The following is an 18,430-nucleotide window of genomic DNA, read 5'->3' on the forward strand; positions in this document are numbered from 1 at the left end:
TAGACTAGACAGTTAACATATATGGAAAATGATAAGTGGAAGTATTGCATTTTCACTTTTAAGAGCTCTTTTAAAAAAATCATTGCCTAAAAAATAATTGACAGCATGTTGTTACTGTCTATTGACGGGGAAATAGGTCTAAGAAGTTATCTCACTTCTGACTGAAGTGACGAGTGATAACAGAAACACGGGCGAATTTCTGCTCACTAAGACCAAAAGTTGTTATGTGAGACTGTGAGAGGACATTTTTTCCCATGGTAAGCCTATAATTGACCCTCTATATCATCGGATGGCAGAGATTTAAACGGAATATAACACGGTCGCCATTTAATGATTTAATTTAAAATGGCGAATCAAAGCTAAGCTACGATAATAAACAATATATGCCACATCTTGTTAAAACTTCAACAATGGCAAGCTCTTTATCTAAATCTAAGATAATGCATCTTTAAAACATTGTTATTGAAACGTAAAGCATGTATGTAGTTTCCACATATCTGTGGTCATTTTTTATTTACGTAAATATGAGGGTCCTGGTTTAGACCTGGGACCAACTTTGTTAAAGCGGACTGGTTCCTCAAATTGGTTTCGATCAGCCCAAGATTTAATATCTCCTTGTAATTGAAAATTATTATCATCGGGGTCAGCAAAATCAGATTTCTGCAAAGCCTGAAAACAGAATTCAATGAAATGAAACACTTTTAAAGTGCCATTTTTTTTCTTTAAAAAAATACTTCCTACAACAAATTAAGATCAATCGTTGCGTATAGTTCAAATGTATTATATTATAGTCATCTATAACTTATTAATTGCTCCACATTTCTCAAATGCATCGTTTGAAAACTCGATTTTTTTCAAATTGATGGAAACCAAAACGACGACTTTGTATATCCCGAGAAGAGATATACATAATTCCGGAGCTTAAATTGTTAGAATATCTAATTCACTATCTGTATTAAAGAATTTTTGAATTACAATTAATGACTATGACAAAGGGAAATGGGGTTTAACGTCCTACTATTCTGCCCCGACTTGGCTAATGAAGACGGGTATACGCCATACAGTGTGTTATGAGGATAACTTTGTCCTGGCAGCGGCGATATGGCTTACTCTTATATCTATTTCCAACTGTCACGGCTTCTTTTACGAGCACGGCAATATGTACAAGGGACCTCGGTTTTTCGTCCCACCCGAACGATTCTACACCACTCACAAGGTAGGGGGGAACCATGCCGTAAAATCCAGACGAAAAAATGAAATGAAATGAAATGGGGTTTAACGTCCTACTGTTCTGCTCCTAACCTGGGCTAATGAAGACGGGCATACGCCATACAGTGTGCTATGAGGGAAAAATCCAGACGAACTTCACCAGCCAATGCAGGGCCCTCCAGGCTAGAAAGACAACGTCTTAGGCTCTGGGCCACCGTACCTCCCCCCCCCCCACCACCTTGCAAAATACAATTGGAAGTATGCACACTCACCTGTTTATTGTTAGTGACATTATAATACTGTGTTAAGTTTACAGCACCATTATAATTTAAGAATCCAGTGATATTGGCTGTATAGTAAATGTTATTGTAGATTTGGTTTCCTGGATATAAAAGTATCCGAAATTGTGAACAGTCGAAAGTGAACACGCGAAATAGTACAGTTGAAATGGAATGGAATCGGGAACGCCCTACTGTTCTGCACCGACTGAGTGAATGAAGAAAGGCATACGTCATACAGTAGTGTGCTATGAGGGAAACTTTCTCGGTCAACACCTTTATCGAACACGAGACCTACAGGTTAGAGAGCCAACGTCTTACTCACTCAGCCACCGCGGCTCCAAGTAAATTTGAAGATACGATGTTATCTGTTTATCGTATCTTTGCGTTTTTTCCAAAATATCCCTAATAAAGAAAGGGTAATATTTTTGAATAAACCATCTAACTAATTATTTAAAATAGTACCTCAGAAGATTAAAACATATAATGTAGATTAGATAATGACATGTCCTCGATGTTAGTGGATTCAAATAAAATACAATTCATAATCTTAAATATTGCGGCTTAAAGTGAATACAAACTAACGCTAACTTCCTTATTCTATTAATCAATAGTACTTCAGAAGATTAAAACATATAATGTAAGTTAGATAATGACATGTCCTCGATGTTAGTGGATTCAAATAAAATACAGTTCAGAAGCTTAAATATGAATTGACTACAAACTAACGTTAACTTCGTATAATGGCTATTAATCAATTTGAATAATTTTATGACCAATGGTTATTGGTAAGAAGACTGCTCATTTAATACAATATACAACTGTAATAATATTACCTTCAGGGGCCCCATGAGTTTTATTATTCTTAGCCATTGCTGCCAGTAAAGGATATCTTGAAGACCATAATGCATCAGTATATGGCATTCGCTGTAAACGGAAATATAGAATTAAGTTTTAATTTAAATATACAAATGTGAATGAAGAAAATCTATAACACAAACATGAATTCTTTTTGCTTTTTTACTGTATCCAATTCACTAATATTTTATATTATGACACATTGCACATTATTACTATTCGTTCCTTTCCTAGAATAAACCAATTCTTATCAAAAGATAAATATCACTATCAAATACCGTCAGTCGATACACAAAAATCCAAGCGATGAATTAGGCAAGGGCATGGCTTGATAAACGAGAACAAAGTGATACCAGGTGTTCATGAAATGGTTAGATGTCTCGAGCCAAATTGATCAGTAGGGATGACATCGGGCGAGTGAATTAGTCCTCAATATTAACTCTTTTTTCTTTCCTCAAATCAAATTCTAAAACATTTTTATTTTTTTAATATTAAGAAAAAAAAATAACGGTATTGGGAATATATAATATGTATATGAATTATTTCCTATTTAGTGTAAATGGGTGCATAAAGTATTAAAGGTAGGTCATTTTGTACAGAGTTAAAGGAAGGCTTTCATATGGCCTCTGTCACACTGATCTCGCGCATGACAACAGTCACTGAAATACTATGTTATTGTTTACTGGGTTTGCAAGACATAACATCTAAGTCAAATAAAGCCATAGAAATGAAAGGAAATGAAATGGGGTTTAACGCCCTACTGTTCTACTCCGCCTGGCTAATGAAGACGGGTATACACCATACAGTGTGGTATAAGGGAAATGTTGCCCGGAGACCAGCGCTGCGGTCTACTTTTATATCAAATTCCAACTACCAAGGGATCTTTTACGCCCACGCCTATGCGTATACGGGACATCGGTTTTTCGTCCCACCCGAACAACTAGATTAAAGCCATAGAAATTGTGAAATAGGAAAGAAACTGCACAGCGGTTAGCGAGCTAGTTCTGTGGTCACATCGCCACGTGGTGGTTCTTCACTCAAAGTCAGGTATTATACAATTACAAACTTTATCCACGTGGCAGTCCATAAATTCTCTGATAAACTGATGTAGTACGAAAATTTTGTAGACGACTGATTCTTGCAGAGACACCACCGCTTATGGGAGGCAAGACCATCACAGTACCGAGACAATGCATATTCACAGAGCCATCCAAAGAAGTTGGCTTGTGATTCGTTGTTCGTTATTCAAAGAAACCGGACGAAAAACGGTAACACTAATTGAGACGTTATCCAGTGCTTACATTTAAATTTGCTTCAAGTTGATCTAAATTCTTTCCTTGTAGACCTCTACCGTCAACAGCTAACCCGTCACCAGTAGCATTATATAATATATTATATCTTATAATATTATCACGACCACCTCCTATATTAGCATGGACTTCATTCTAAATTTAAAAAAAGAAAAAGATTCTATAATGATCTTATTCAACTATTAATATGTGATCAGTTCATGGTTATTGTATTGCATGTAAGGGAAGTAACTAGAAAAACCGAACCGTATACGTATATACAGAACATTAAAGATTGTCCATTCAATTTGACCGTTTATAGAAAGCGCAGAGGGCGGGGAGGGGGGGGGGGTGCACACCACACACAAACAATAATACAATGCAAAGCAACTTAAGCCAAATCTACCAAAACGAAAATTTAATAGCATGCAGCTTGCCTCATGAATACTCAAAATAACCAAGAATGGGGTCAGGCCAATTCAATTTTATTTTGAAATATAATCAAAGAGATTCAGCTGCTTAAACGATAATTTTACAGCAGGTTGTAATCTGTATCTCATCGATCCTTTGTCATACAATCTAATTTATTGGAACATTCCCGATATAAATATCAAAAATATTATTTTATCGGCCGGGTGGTTATGACTAATTTTATCTTTAGCTTAACCTTAACTTAAATGTGTTCTTTCAATATACCCACAGTCGCCGAACAGTCTTGTTATGGTATAAAGGTTAGCTTTAAAATTACTCTGCAAGTATCGTATACATTACCGAAGAGATATATGTTCAAAACGTCCTCGTATGCATAACTTGTTAATACGTGTAGGATAAAGCACTAAACTGGTGTTATGTGTGTGTGTGTGTGGGGGGGGGGGGTGTGGTATAAAGGTTAGCTTTAAAATTACACTGCAAGTACCGTATACAATACCGAAGAGATATATGTTCAAAACGTCCTCGTATACATAACTTGTTAATACGTGTAGGATAAAGCACGAAACTGGTGTTATGCTTTTTTTTTTTGTTTTGTCGAGGACTTTATCTTGCTTATTAACCCTCTATTTTTACATGTACGCAAAATGAGAATATTCCAGAATTCCCGTAAGAAAACCCTTATATCATGTTTCCCTATGGAAAAATACCTACCCTGGAAGAATAAACCGTTACAGGTTTAAACAAAAACTTTCAGAAGACTAACCCCAAATTCTACTATATATATCCAAAGCCGACCCCCGACTGTCAAACCGCAAGTTATTTCGGGCATAGAGTATACCCCAAAGATCAAAGGATTTACCAGTTTATAATTTCTCATATAGCCCATGAAAAGAAAAAAAGCGTGTTGTATACGTTCTTGTGTATTTTACTGGGAAGGAATTATATTTCTACATTTAAATCGTCGTATAAATTATACCGATCACAAAAAAAGGTGATATGCATCACTGAGTGGGGGATTGGTCCCGTCACTGCAGGTTAGTTAATCTCACCTTAGCGCCGCTCCCAATCTATGGCGGGATATACTGTACCCCATCTTTGGGAAGCCTGATATTTATGTAATTAAGCAATGTCAATATACCTCATTACATATTAGTGTTTTAAGTTTGTACCATAATATGTTGTTATTAGATTATTATTATTATATATGTAATAGTCCTTTTGTCATTTATTTGTAATAAATGGCCATTTCAATCTCAAACAGGGTTATACATTTGTTACCGGAAGGAGCTTGGCTGTTTTGGGGTGTAGTCTGTCGTCATGTCCCCGTAAAAGTGACATTTATGCAAGAGCGTTAAATGGGCTTTGCGGGGAATGATGCGGGGGAGATAACTCTATTTAGGTTAAACAGAGGGCGAGCCTACACTGCCTAAAAGAGCATGGTTTGTCTGGAGACATTTGTAAGGTTTAAATTTCTAATTATTCACCCACCCTTCCACCCTGGGGATATACTGTACCCCATCTTCGGAAATATTGTTTAAAAGTTGTGTATACATTACCGAAGAGAAAACATTGTTTTCTATAGCAACACTAGAGAACTCATCATCCAACATAATACCACGAACTTGAGCACCAGGCCAATATCTGAGTGTGTTGTGGAAATAATTATATCGAATGGTATTACCTCTCTGAAACAATAAACAAAACAATAATTTAATACTAGATGCCAATCCCGAACATGTTCTATAAATATACGACTTGAGAGCTATAAACTGATTAGCATGTTTTTGATACACTGAATCTGTTGCCAAATTACAATCGATCGTTGACAGTAATCTGAGTCAAATGTTTTTCTTTGGAAAAGATTTGTGACAAAGATGCCCACGGGTGATGTAACAATTTTATGCAGGGGCTATAGAGAACAAATTGGAATCTTTTGCTGTCAGTGCTCCAGATAAGTTATTCAAATCAAATGTTACAACTTGCTTTACCATTGTCCAATCTCGATCACAATGTACAGCACCACCATCACTGGCATTTTGATTACAATCTTGAAAATAATTGTATTCCATTATATGATCATTGCCCTGTAAATATAACAATTGTAACACTAGGGATAACAGAAGATCAGCATAATTGATAAGACCTTTATTAAGAACATGAAATAGACATAAATCGGGAGAAGCTCTATTCCAAGTCTGACTTACTGTCAGTAAACGCCTGCTTATAATATAGCATTCATAAATTAGGGAAAATGGACAAGAGTGATCACCATATATGGTATTGTTTATTTATAAAATTATGGTGTCTGTAATTACACTTCATATTTCTTTGGATGGCATTGTCAGGTAATAGTATGATACACTGACCACTACTACATTCTCTTTCAATTTCTGTTGAGTGTTAAACACATATCATGTGTAGCTTGTAAGGGACATATTGAATTAGTTAGATGTTTAATAAGATCGTAGGCAGTCCGTGCCTTAACAGAAGTTTATACAGAGGTGAAACGTCAATATCATATATTATCAAAACTAGCAGAGGTCATAAAGTTCTATGTACCTAAATGATCGTTCAATCTGATGAAAGGTAAAGATCATGGGATAAAGACATGGTGGTATTTAATGTCTGGCTAGTTTGAGACTGCAAATTCCAATTTTTATTTCCAATGAAAAGGGTGACGGTTTACAATATTTTAGACATTTTCATACTTTGATCCTTATGTACTATAATCATGCATTGGCTTTATTTTGGCCTCATAGCTACAAGCTGCAGTGGGCATCGTACACGAGACAGGATATGCTGATTAGGTGATCTGTAGCAAAATGGGCGGACTGTATCTAGTGAAACTAATTACTGCCTTGTGTTTGGGGACCTTAGAATATAAACATACAAATGTCAGAATGTTGAATATACTTACGCCCCAAAAAATACATGCGTACGTAGTGTTGTGAATATGGTTATATCTGATGATATTATGGACGCCTGCTTGGCTGACACCCATAGCACCGGTTACACTTACACGACCTACTTTCCATATATGGTTATCTTCAACCAAATTACCAGATGGTATTAGATTAGGTCGATCACCACCTGGTAAGAAAAAATAAAACATTGGGGTGTGGACCGGTTGCATGAATTTCCGAAAGTAAGGTTGAAATATTAGAGCACATAATATACGATCAAGGGGTATATTATAAACTGTAAGATACTGCTATTTTCATTCAAAGGATAATATATCGATCCCGTATTTATTGTAAAAGCTCAAATTTGTGAGGACTGCATTCATACGGTAATATTTCGACACCTTATTTATTGTAAAAGCTCAAATTTTGTGAGGACTGTTTAGTTCGAGAATTACGAACAAACATCAAACTGAGACGAGGATATTTAACATCTAAACTGAAATCTACATTAAAAAATCATTTTTTAAGAGTAAGAAGGTGATTTTACAAAGCGGATTACAGCCAAATAAAAGTTAAGGGCCTCTTTACGCGAGGCCCATAATAAAGAGAAATCGAAATACAAAAATCAGGTATGTTGCCGGATTTCATTTAGTGACTAACAAGTAATTTCCATTTCTGTAGTTCCATATGCATTGCGAGGAGAGGATTGTCCAACTCAAAGGGTTATTTCACGTGAACGCTAATATGTACAATATGCACAATATAAACAATCTGAAAAACCAAGGCACACACGAGAACACATGAAGGATACGAAACCTAGAACTACCTAGGTAGTGCCAGACTACCACAACCCCCATTTTATACAAATTGATGTTATGTATTGAAAGATTTACCTTCAATGCTTACACCGCCATCACAGTCGTGTACATCGCATTTAGATACAGTAACATTTCTACAATCTCCGCGACAACTTATACCAACCCAACCTGAAGTAGAAAAAAAAACTTAACCTAACCTGGATAAAAAAGACAATTTATACCAACCCATCCTGAATAAAATAAACATCATTACTTATATCAACCCATCCTGAATAAAATAAACATTATTACTTATATTAACTCATTCTGGATAAACTAAACATTGCAACATATACCAAGCCAACCTGGCTAAAGGAGAGCCGTTCTGGTTTAGTCCTGCCCATTGTGATGGAGAGGGGACTTTGGGGGTTAATCAGATTAAACGTACGTAATTATCTCGTCTTTATCAAGCACGTAATTGCACTATTTGCTGGATGAAGAACCCTCGTCGAAACGTCGCTTGAAATAAATAAGTACGTAATTATCTCGTCTTTATTAAGCAAGAAACTGCACTATTTTCTGGATAAAGAACCCTCGTTGAAACATCGCTTTAAATAAATAAATAACTTTTCTTCCATATATCTACATAGAAAGCTACATAGTTTAAAATTTGAAAACAGTTGATGGGGTGACTAACGTACCTGTGTTTTTAACTTCTAGATTACTGAAAGTTACATTATGTGAACTTGTTGCGGAAAATCCGAATGCACGACAGCTTTCAACTGTAAAATCTTCAAAGTTCATGTTACTTACGCCATCTTGCAATCTGTAAAGATAATTGCAATTCTAAAATCTTCAAAATGCATGTCACTTACGCCATTTTGCAATCTGAGATAATAGTTGCAATTCAAAAGCACAAGAGCCGGAAAGGGGTTTATTTTGTCGATCTAGAGTTTAATAGGAGTGTGATGTTTCTCTTATTGCTAGAACATTCACCTTATGGTCCAAACGAAATCGGATAAAAATGCTTTTAACAGTTAAAATCCATTCCCACGCTTTGCATTGTACATGAAACCATATCAACATAACACCTCAATACAACTGCATGAAATTAGCTAACACTGATAGCCCCCCTGCCAAATTAGTTTACACTTTACACTCCATACACCGAGTAAATAATTTTACTAAATAAAATGAAGTACATAATTCTCACAGTATACCTACGTGATGCAGTTTTCTAAAATAGAAGCGTATATAACATCAGATGGCTGTAGAGTACCAGTTGGTGTATTTGGCCAGAGATAGAGAAATCCAGTTGATCTATCAATGTAAAATTCTCCCTAAAATATATCTACAACCTTTAAATTCTAATATGCATTTGCATAATGGAAAATAAGCAAGAAAGTTTAAATCAAGAACAATCGTAGATACTGACAATAAGGACGTTAAACCCTCTCCCTCCCTCTCTCTCTCTCTCTTTAGAAAGGACGGCTTTACTCTCTAGAAACAAAAAGGGACGTATGAGGTGAGCGGGGTTAGCGCGTAAACCTACCCTATCTAATTGTGTAGCCACAATGTGTAGTGGTGTAGTGGTTTTGACTGTGCCAAAAGCCGACATTCATGTTGTCTCCTATAAGACCTAGGAGATCGGTTTGGTGGGTCTTGAAGACCATGGCGACGCGAAGTCGCAGATACGAATCAATATATACTAATTCTTTCTAGAATGCTGAACGTGTACTTAGCTATTCAATAAATTGAAAACTTTATGAAATAAAAGTAAGAGTTTACCGGTTGGTCCAGTTCAGAAAGCATATTAAGGACACGAAAGTAACCTCCCTGTTTATCAAATCCTATATCTCTGTTATCAGTTTGAAGATGACCTGGCATCAAAATAAATTTGATATGTTAGTCTAGCAAAAGATGAAGACGAGTTGTCGAGTTTTTAGTAAAACTACATATGAACAACAATACAGTCATTAACATTAGAGCCAGCATCCCGATCAAGTCACAACTGGTCGTAAGTTCAAGAAGCTTACATAGACACAACTCCAAACTATATCCACATAGCAACTATTCGAAATAAAATGTGCGAGCTCAGACCTTAGGATTTATATTTCGAATAACAACCAGAAAAGCGGTTGATAATTACATACCTTTTCTAAGACCATAGTAAGTTTTATTTGTTAATGTTATCATGTGGTTACTGGGATCTATTTTAACTACTTCAGCTGATGCATCTGCCCAACTCCAATACCTGGAATAAAAGAGATCGTGCAGCAGCCGTTTGGTAGATATATAAACTTTTCAATGGGAAAGCATACCCCGTTTCCTCATCTATAGAACATTTCAAAAGACGGGTAGAAGTAAATGGATTTGGTACTTAAAATGTAGACTGTTTATTGTTTTCTTTTTCTCGCGCTTTCTGGTCTCGTGGCAACCAATTATTTTTATGAATAGCTGGTTTCAACTGACATCATCTCACAATCCAATATAGCAACTCGTCGTAGTCACATAAATTATCAATGATCTGACATTCGGATGTGTAGTTGTTACCTCTCTGTTTTTCTCCTTTGCGTTATCTCCAGAATCGTTAAACCATCGTTACGGAACAACAATCACAAAGATATATCTATATTAAAATGTTATCTAGAATCTGTCAAAACTGAGGACGATGGTATTGGCCTTTAAGGTGTTCAAAATAACAGATTTCAATATATATAATACATATCAAAGATTATATTTGTGTGCATATAAAATTCTTACCAAAATCCATAGACCCAGGGCTCCTTCTCGTTCATCCAATGGATATCGCGTGTTGAATTATGTTGAAACCGGAGTCCAGATTGGCCATCAGGAACACCAACAATATTAATATAAAACTGAGAATGGAAAATAATTTTGTTGGCAACAATGACAATCGGGGCAAAATTATACCCAACAGTATGTCACTAATTCATAAATGAATGATATTCAACTGACACCTTGTATAGTGATAGAGCTTTTCATTAGAAACTGATATGGGTAAAATATAAACTACCTCATTTGGCCATCTTGCTATTCTTAGAGGCGATCCATTTATAAAAACTTCCAATGGTGCCATTCGGCTGGCATGAAGTCCATAAACAGACATGACTCCATAATCTGTAATTCCAGCATCGGGAAGGTGAATTTGTCGAACCTTAAATAATGTCACAACAAAATACTGTAGAACGGTCTGCATGGTTGCAAATTTTCCGAAAATGTAAGGAAAATCAAGGGGATCAAAGACAGGGGTTCCCAATATGCTTTCATATGTGGATCCATTGGGGACATTTTTAAAAACCACCAAGCTCAACTGCATCGGATTTCCTATACTAACGTCTTAGCAACCAGTCTGATGACAAATGTGGTATATCAATCAACCTATAACGAGATAATCGTAATTCCTATTAATGTGGTCTGTAACCGCTACGGAAATTCATTGCCTGAATATCAACAATTTCATACTGAATTCTATTTGACTCTTTTTTCTTTTCACGGGCCCCTTTTCCCTTGCTGCACTTTTGAGGAAATACTGGGGTATAAGATTACCTACTGGTAGCATGAATACAAGACAGTACAGAACATAAAAACGATGCATAAACACAACAAAACAAAATATAAATATTTGTATTAAACCTTTGCATGGGCGACTGGTGGTATTATATTCAGTATTGCTGGATCTGTAACTGGTTGAAAGAGACTAGGATTTATCCGTGCACCACCAGTCTGAAATATAAATAACGACACCATGTTATGAGAGAGTTTGTTTTTTGGTATATTATAGCACAATAGTTAAATGTATTCAGAAAAGTTGATGTTTGGATTAAATTACAGACATAAGGAATATACCCGGTCAACCAAACTTGCAGTGCCATTTCTGTTAAGCATTTTAATGCATTACAATGCCTAGTTCCTATCCTTACCCGTAAATATAACCCTCCCCCTACCCTTTCCTATTCTCTTGAAACATTGCCCTTGGTGGAACCGTAGTAGTAGTAGTAGTAGTAGTAATTTAAAGTAGTGGTAGTAGTAGTAGTAATGTAAAGTAGTAGCAGCAGTAGTAGTAGTAGTAGTAGTAGTAGTAGTGGTGGTACTGTCGCTGTGAGAGATGTCATATCAGGCCGGCGAAATTTAAAAAATAAAACGGAATGAAAAACAATTGATTTATAATCAAAATGGTGTAAAGCGGTGCCCGGAATATTTAAAAGAGAAAGCATCACGTGTGTCGAGTCTCCTGTATGTAACAATTAAGTGAAAGAGAATCGATGGTCAAAACCTTATTCAATCATCCCACAGCCAGTAATGAAACCGAAAAATTCTTTAGAATATGGATTTGAAAAGTAACCTAGTTTACGCCGCTTAAATTGACCGATGGGCATATATGGTCAATTTGGAGCCAATGGTTTATATTGTTTTCTATCTACTTACTACATGAACCTCTTGGTGTTGGTAGGATCTGAAGGTGACAGATGATGTATAGGTGTGATTAAAATATAAGGTAGATTGCAGGTCATAATAGCCTTGCATCAATTCTACAATAACTTCTGAAATATATTATTGGTAGATTGACGGTTATTCGACAATAAGTTTTGAAAGAGTATAAGTTAGGCCAACAATCTTTACATGAATTCTACAATAACCTGGGAATGATTATAAGGTAGCTTGGCTTGGAAGTTAATCTGCGATAATTCCGGAAATATTAATAGGTAGACTGAGGCCAAATTATACGATAAGTTCAGAAAGATTATAAAGGTAGCTTGGATGTTAAGGTACTTTGGATGTTAATAACTTCTGAAAGATTATAAGGTAGCTTGGATGTTAATAACTTCTGAAAGATTATAAAGTAGCTTGGATGTTGATAACTTCTGAAAGATTATTATTAGAATGAAGGTTATAGATCTACAATTCTACAATAACTTCTGAAAGATAATAAGGTAGCTTGGATGTTAATCAACAGTGATTATTATGTTACAGATCTACAATTCTATAAAAGCTTCTGAAGATAATAAGGTAGCGGATGTTAATCTACAGTGATTATTATGTAGAATGGAGGTTACAGATCTACAATTCTATAATAGCTTCTGAAGATAACAAGGTAGCTTGGGGGTTAATCTACTATAACTTCTGAATGACTATTAAGTAGAATGAAGGTTACAAATCGTTACAATAAATTCTACAATAGCTTCTGAAAAATAATGAGGTAGCATGGTGTTAATTTAGAATAGGAATATAAGGTAGAATAAATCACAAACTCTTTCAATAATTCTACAATAGCTTCTGAAAGATAATGTGGTATACTGGAGGTTAATCGAGAAAGGTATGTAAGGTTGAATAAAAGTCACAAATCCTTAGATTAATTTTACAACAGCTTCTGAAAGATAATTACAGTAGATGAGGGGGTTAATCTTCAGTATGAATATGAGGTAGAATAAAAGGTCACAAATCCTTACATTAATTCTGAAAGATACTAAATAAAACGTACAGTTGCCTATCATTTCAAGATTATTATATGCATGAATAGAATGCGGTTTAAAGTTTATTCAAGTGACTGCTTCGGTGATTTTGTGACTAATACGTGGCAATGTCTTCTATTGTTACCTGTGCAATGCGCGCGAGGCGAACATGGCCTGAACTGCGGCGTATTCCAACTGTGGAGTAACTTGTTACATGGACGCCAATGTTCACAAAGTGTGGTTTGTTTTACTCTACAATGAAACCTCTTCATTTTTGCATAATTGAGATATGTCGTGCCGCATTGATAAAGGTAGACGATAAAACGGCTGGATCGAAGGTTTTCGCATCGGCATATATAGTAGACTACTTGTCGCTTTTCTTTGAGTCTTAAAGGGCAGGGAGGAGGGGTCGCCGAGAGGTTTAAAGCTGCTCTTTAGATTATAAGGTCTGTCAAGAGGCGTGGTTTCGATTTCCCACTTGTACGTGACAACGGGTGGGGTCGCCTGTCCAACCTTGTGGATTTTATCCGGGTCCTCCCGGTCCTCCGGTTTCTTCTTCTACGTACATGCGAATTATTGAAATAAAATTGAACCATATGTTAGTTCCGAAATAACCTAGTTTGTGTCGAGTGGACGTTAACCCCCTTGCTTACTGCAAACACGACACAAAACACCCCACAACGCAAACACACAAGAACCATATTAGTTTATGAATCATCTTTAACGCTCTTACAGTATATTCTGGGGTCCAAAAAATAATATAGAGTTCCAAATACATATATATTATATACTCTGATGAAGGTTCAAACGTTTATTGGAGACTGGGATAGTAAGAATTATATAACAAATACATTTTTTTTAAACAATATGCTGACAATATTAAATCGAAATACAGGTTATTATAATTACGATTCGAAATACATAATACATTATAATTACGATATTACGATTAGAAACATATTTAATGTCTTTTAGTAAAAGAACACAAATCTGTATCTTATGTGTGGCATTGTTCGAATTAATATAACATATTGTGTACGACGTTCGATATTGAACGTATGTGCATAACTATGGATGAAATTACATATATCATGTGATGTATAATTCTCAATATAGCATGTCAAATATGAAAATAGTAACCGTAATAACGAAGAATCATACATGCAAATTATTACTAATACGAAATATCAACTCAAAATAAATTATATACGCTGATGAAGGTTTAAACGTTTATTATGGACTGGCGTAGTAAGAATACTGACCATATGTCTCCCTTTGTATATTAACCAAACATTATCATCAATTCAGAAGTTAATTTGGGATTATATTAAACATGTTAAGGGTATTATAGATAAATTTACAACATTAACCCTTTGAAAAAAGATCTAGTTGCAAAACCATTTAAACCATCTAATAGCTGTAGGTTAAACATACATTATGCAAGAGCTAAATCTGTCCATTGCAGGTCTTTCTTTAGGCCTGAAAGGTTATCTCAATTATTAATTAGACATTAATTAACTTATCCAGACCATGATCAACTATCGATGTCATCGCTAGCCTGCGATATTTACTGTATTAGGATCCGATTTTCTGCTCAACTTTCATTCATGATTTAATCATGAATTGGATAATCGAGACTATAATTTATTGTACCGACTTTAGTAATGATGATCGATGCTGGGCCGAAAATTCAATCGCTAAATTCTCAGTTCAGAGGGGATCAATCTGACTGAAGTTTTCAGCAAATTCCCTTTACATTATCTAGTTTTTAACTATTATAGTGAGAATTGCCAGCTCTGTATCTAATCTCCCATTATGTATCTTTAAGTTACCATCCAGTAGGTATTATTTGATACATTTTGTACCACACGTGATACACGTATACTATATCATGTAAAATAATGTAACATACTAAAACTGTGGGCAAGTTGTGAGATAACGATGAATGATCAAAGAGACTTGCTATATTGGTATGTTAAATTTAAAACAATTATCATGAACAACAAAAATATCTACACTTACAGTGAAGCAGTGTTAACATAACGCGTAAGCATATTTTGCTCGGGTGCTATACCTACCAAATATTACCCGTTATTTATATGGTTGTACAATGTAAAGATTATATATTGACATGAATTACATATTATCACTATCTTATCTCCAGTTAACAACCGTCATATAAAGATGTTGATTTTCTGGACCCAATAAACTGTTGACCCAATAAGTCACAACACACAACGCTCGGGTATTGATATGCAAGCTGTTCAAGTAGAAATATTTATTAATTTAGTCGCCTCTTAATGTAATTCGAGAAGTTTTTATATTTTCATTTCCTATAACAGAGTTTACTGAAATTTGTGTAGATGCTATACAAATGTCTACAGATTGAAAACAAATTCCACCATAATACAAATGGAATACTTAGTTGTACAGTTTTTGACGAACATCGCACAGTTACTATCGATACATCACACATTTCTTTTTATTAAGAATGTTTGCTAATAACTTTATAATTGTGATATAATTTTGATAGAGCTTGAACATATTTAAGTGCGTTAACCGAATTTAGATGCAGTACAAAACCTGTTCTATAAATTATTTAATACCTCAAAGAAGCGCAGACCTCATAAGGAACTGGTAAAACAGTTAGCCCAAATATACTATCCATAGAATATTCCTCAATGTGAGCTGGTTTGGTGAATACACAGTTCTGAAATATTCCAGTTATAAATAAAAATAGTTCCATTCTGGCAAAATTCTCGCCCACACATTTTCGTCTCCCCCAGGAGAATGGATTAAAATTGCCGGCAATATTTTGATCTAATCTTCCCGCTTGATCAAGATAACGTTCCGGTCGAAAATTAAATGGGTCACCCCAGAGATCTTTATCATGACTTATTGTATACACGTTGAGAAGGACAGCAGTTCCTTTAGCAATTTTGTAGCCGTTCAGTTGGGTATCTATGGTCGTTGCATGTGGTACTGAAAGTGGCGCAATATCGGCGAACCGCGATATCTCAGATATAGTGGCCATGCAGTACGGCATCTTTGTTTTGTCTTCTAGCCTAGGCTGGCGGTTACCTAGAACATCGTCAATCTCAGCGTGAACCTTTCTTTGGACCTCTGGATGGGCTGTTAGGAGTAGTACTGCCCAGTTCAAAGTTACTGATACTGTATCAAACCCAGCTCCAGTTAAATCATCGAGCGTTTGAAAAATTCTTTTGGACGTTAAAACAGAGTTGGGATCTTCATCGGCCTCTTTTGCAGCTGCAGTGAAGCCATCTGCAAGATGTCGCACATGGGAAGGGGAAAAAGACTTTAAAGAGTCCGTTAGCTTTGTATTCCTGACGGCTTTCGTCTTATTTCTCAACCGAAGATATGTCGAAACCTTCCCAGGCATAACAAATCTCAACCAAGGCATCACATTAACCGGATTTCCGGATCCCGCAAAATTCGCAAACTCTCTGGAATTTTCTAAAAAAGAGTGGAAAGTACCTTCTTCGCGAATATTAGTGTGAGTCCCGTAGCATGCTTGATAAATAAAGCTTCCTACACTAGCAAACAGTATTTCGCCCGGAAAGAATGGTTTCCCATTCTGATTACTGAATTCTGAAACTGCTATTTTCGCTTCATCAAATATCATTTCCTCTATTTGTTTCATTCGAGCATTGGAAAAGAGATGTAGGCAGCTGTAGGTGATTTTTTTGTGAAGTATAGCAGAATGGTCAAAATGTCCAAAGCTTAATGAATCGCTTCCTAGCAAAGTACTGGTGTAAAAGTTTGGTCTACCAGAAAACTCGTCACCTCGTGTCACCAAAACTTCTTTAATCAATTCTTTACCACTGATGACAACTGCTGGAAAACTTCCCATCTGGATACTGAAGACGTCGCCGTATTTTTCCCGAAGCTTGAAAAATGTCAGGTGTGGATGAGTACCGAAGTAAGGCAGGTATCCTAGTAAAGGAACACCTCGTGGACCGGGAGGCCGGTTGTCTTTCCACAACATGTTGAGTATTGCTTTTGCACTAATCAGTGTAGCGAGGAATATCCCCAATGTAGCTGCCGTTCCGTTTGTCGTGTCAATAAGATACGATGTTATATTCTGGAGCACCATGGTTAGATTTCAACTTTATATCCCTTCAATATTAAATTAACTACTCCATCGACTGATACGAAGTAATGTGGACGCGTCAGGTGAGACATATCTAAATATAAACACATGTATATATACGGATGTCTATTGTGGCCATTTTATAATCCCAAGGTCGGGAAATCGAAGACGAGAAGTCGAGAAAAGCGTGAAGTTTAGGGAGCGAAAAGTCGAGGGCGAGAGAACGAGAGTGACTGAGTGCGAGGAAAAGGATTGAGAAGTCGAGGGCGAGGGTATGGGAGTGCGAGAACGTGATGAAATAGGGCAGGAAGTTGAGGGCGAGAGTGGGAGAACGCGAGGACACGAGGCGAGAATGCAGGAACCTCACCACGAGAACACGAGATTTGTTATAGGCCCACTTTAGATTTGTATTTAAAAAAAAGATTCCAGGAAAGGATAGAGAATAACACATTTTATAAAATCAAATAATAAAACTAACCGACAACACTATGTATGAAGATATCTGGACAGTTCATTCACATGATGTCTCTATTTCATTAAAATCAGTTTTCTAAAACGAACTAATGAAATAAGAAATCAGTATGCCTTAGCAGTGGATTTACATAACAACTGCACTTTCGATATTCAGACTTGAATCTAAAAATAAAATCAGATTTCAAGGATGTATACCTGCATAATGTCTCTAAAATACATTTCATTTAGTCGCTTTTCTAATGTAAACTAAAGATGTCATAAATGAGCACACTGTCTGAGCAGTGGATTCACATAAAATTGCATATAAAATGGCAACAATAGGCTTCCATATATATTCACCTTTGTATAAGTTAAAGAAGGAGTCTCGCATAAATAGGTCAGAGAACATCGCGTAATCTTTAGCTATGTAGTAGTTATTAGCACACTTTCCGATTTTTCGGTGAATATCAGGACAGTTTTGGTCGAGGGGCCCAGCCGAGGCGGAGCCGAGGCGGCTCCCGACCAAAACTGTCCTGATATTCACCGATACACCGAGGAAAGGTGCTAATAAGTTACTTACATCACATTTCTATCGAGTATTGTGAAGCAAAATGTGAAAAATAGTA

General features: G+C 36.0%; 1 protein-coding gene and 2 long non-coding RNA genes across 3 annotated transcripts; all 3 read right to left on the bottom strand.

The window, feature by feature from the left end:
* Positions 1–1,494: 1,494 nt before the first annotated feature.
* On the bottom strand, positions 1,495–3,762 carry LOC130013261 (uncharacterized). The gene is made up of 3 exons (XR_008788649.1): positions 3,647–3,762; positions 2,324–2,414; positions 1,495–1,591 (listed from the first exon to the last, which is right to left on the bottom strand). It is a non-coding gene; the product is annotated as an uncharacterized LOC130013261 (long non-coding RNA).
* A 1,860-nt stretch (positions 3,763–5,622) lies between these two features.
* Positions 5,623–8,596, bottom strand: LOC126824409 (uncharacterized). Its single transcript, XR_008788650.1, has 5 exons — positions 8,468–8,596; positions 7,863–7,955; positions 6,984–7,156; positions 6,055–6,150; positions 5,623–5,751 (listed from the first exon to the last, which is right to left on the bottom strand). It is a non-coding gene; the product is annotated as an uncharacterized LOC126824409 (long non-coding RNA).
* Positions 8,597–14,079: 5,483 nt separating this feature from the next.
* On the bottom strand, positions 14,080–17,399 carry LOC126823790 (cytochrome P450 1A1). The gene has a single exon (XM_050552778.2). It carries the CDS (start codon positions 17,352–17,354, stop codon positions 15,840–15,842), a length of 1,515 nt encoding a protein of 504 aa, XP_050408735.1. The 5' UTR covers positions 17,355–17,399; the 3' UTR covers positions 14,080–15,839.
* Between the last annotated feature and the right edge of the window lie 1,031 nt (positions 17,400–18,430).

Source organism: Patella vulgata, chromosome 6 (assembly GCF_932274485.2).
Source record: "Patella vulgata chromosome 6, xgPatVulg1.2, whole genome shotgun sequence".
Classification (NCBI taxonomy): Eukaryota; Metazoa; Mollusca; class Gastropoda; family Patellidae; genus Patella; species Patella vulgata.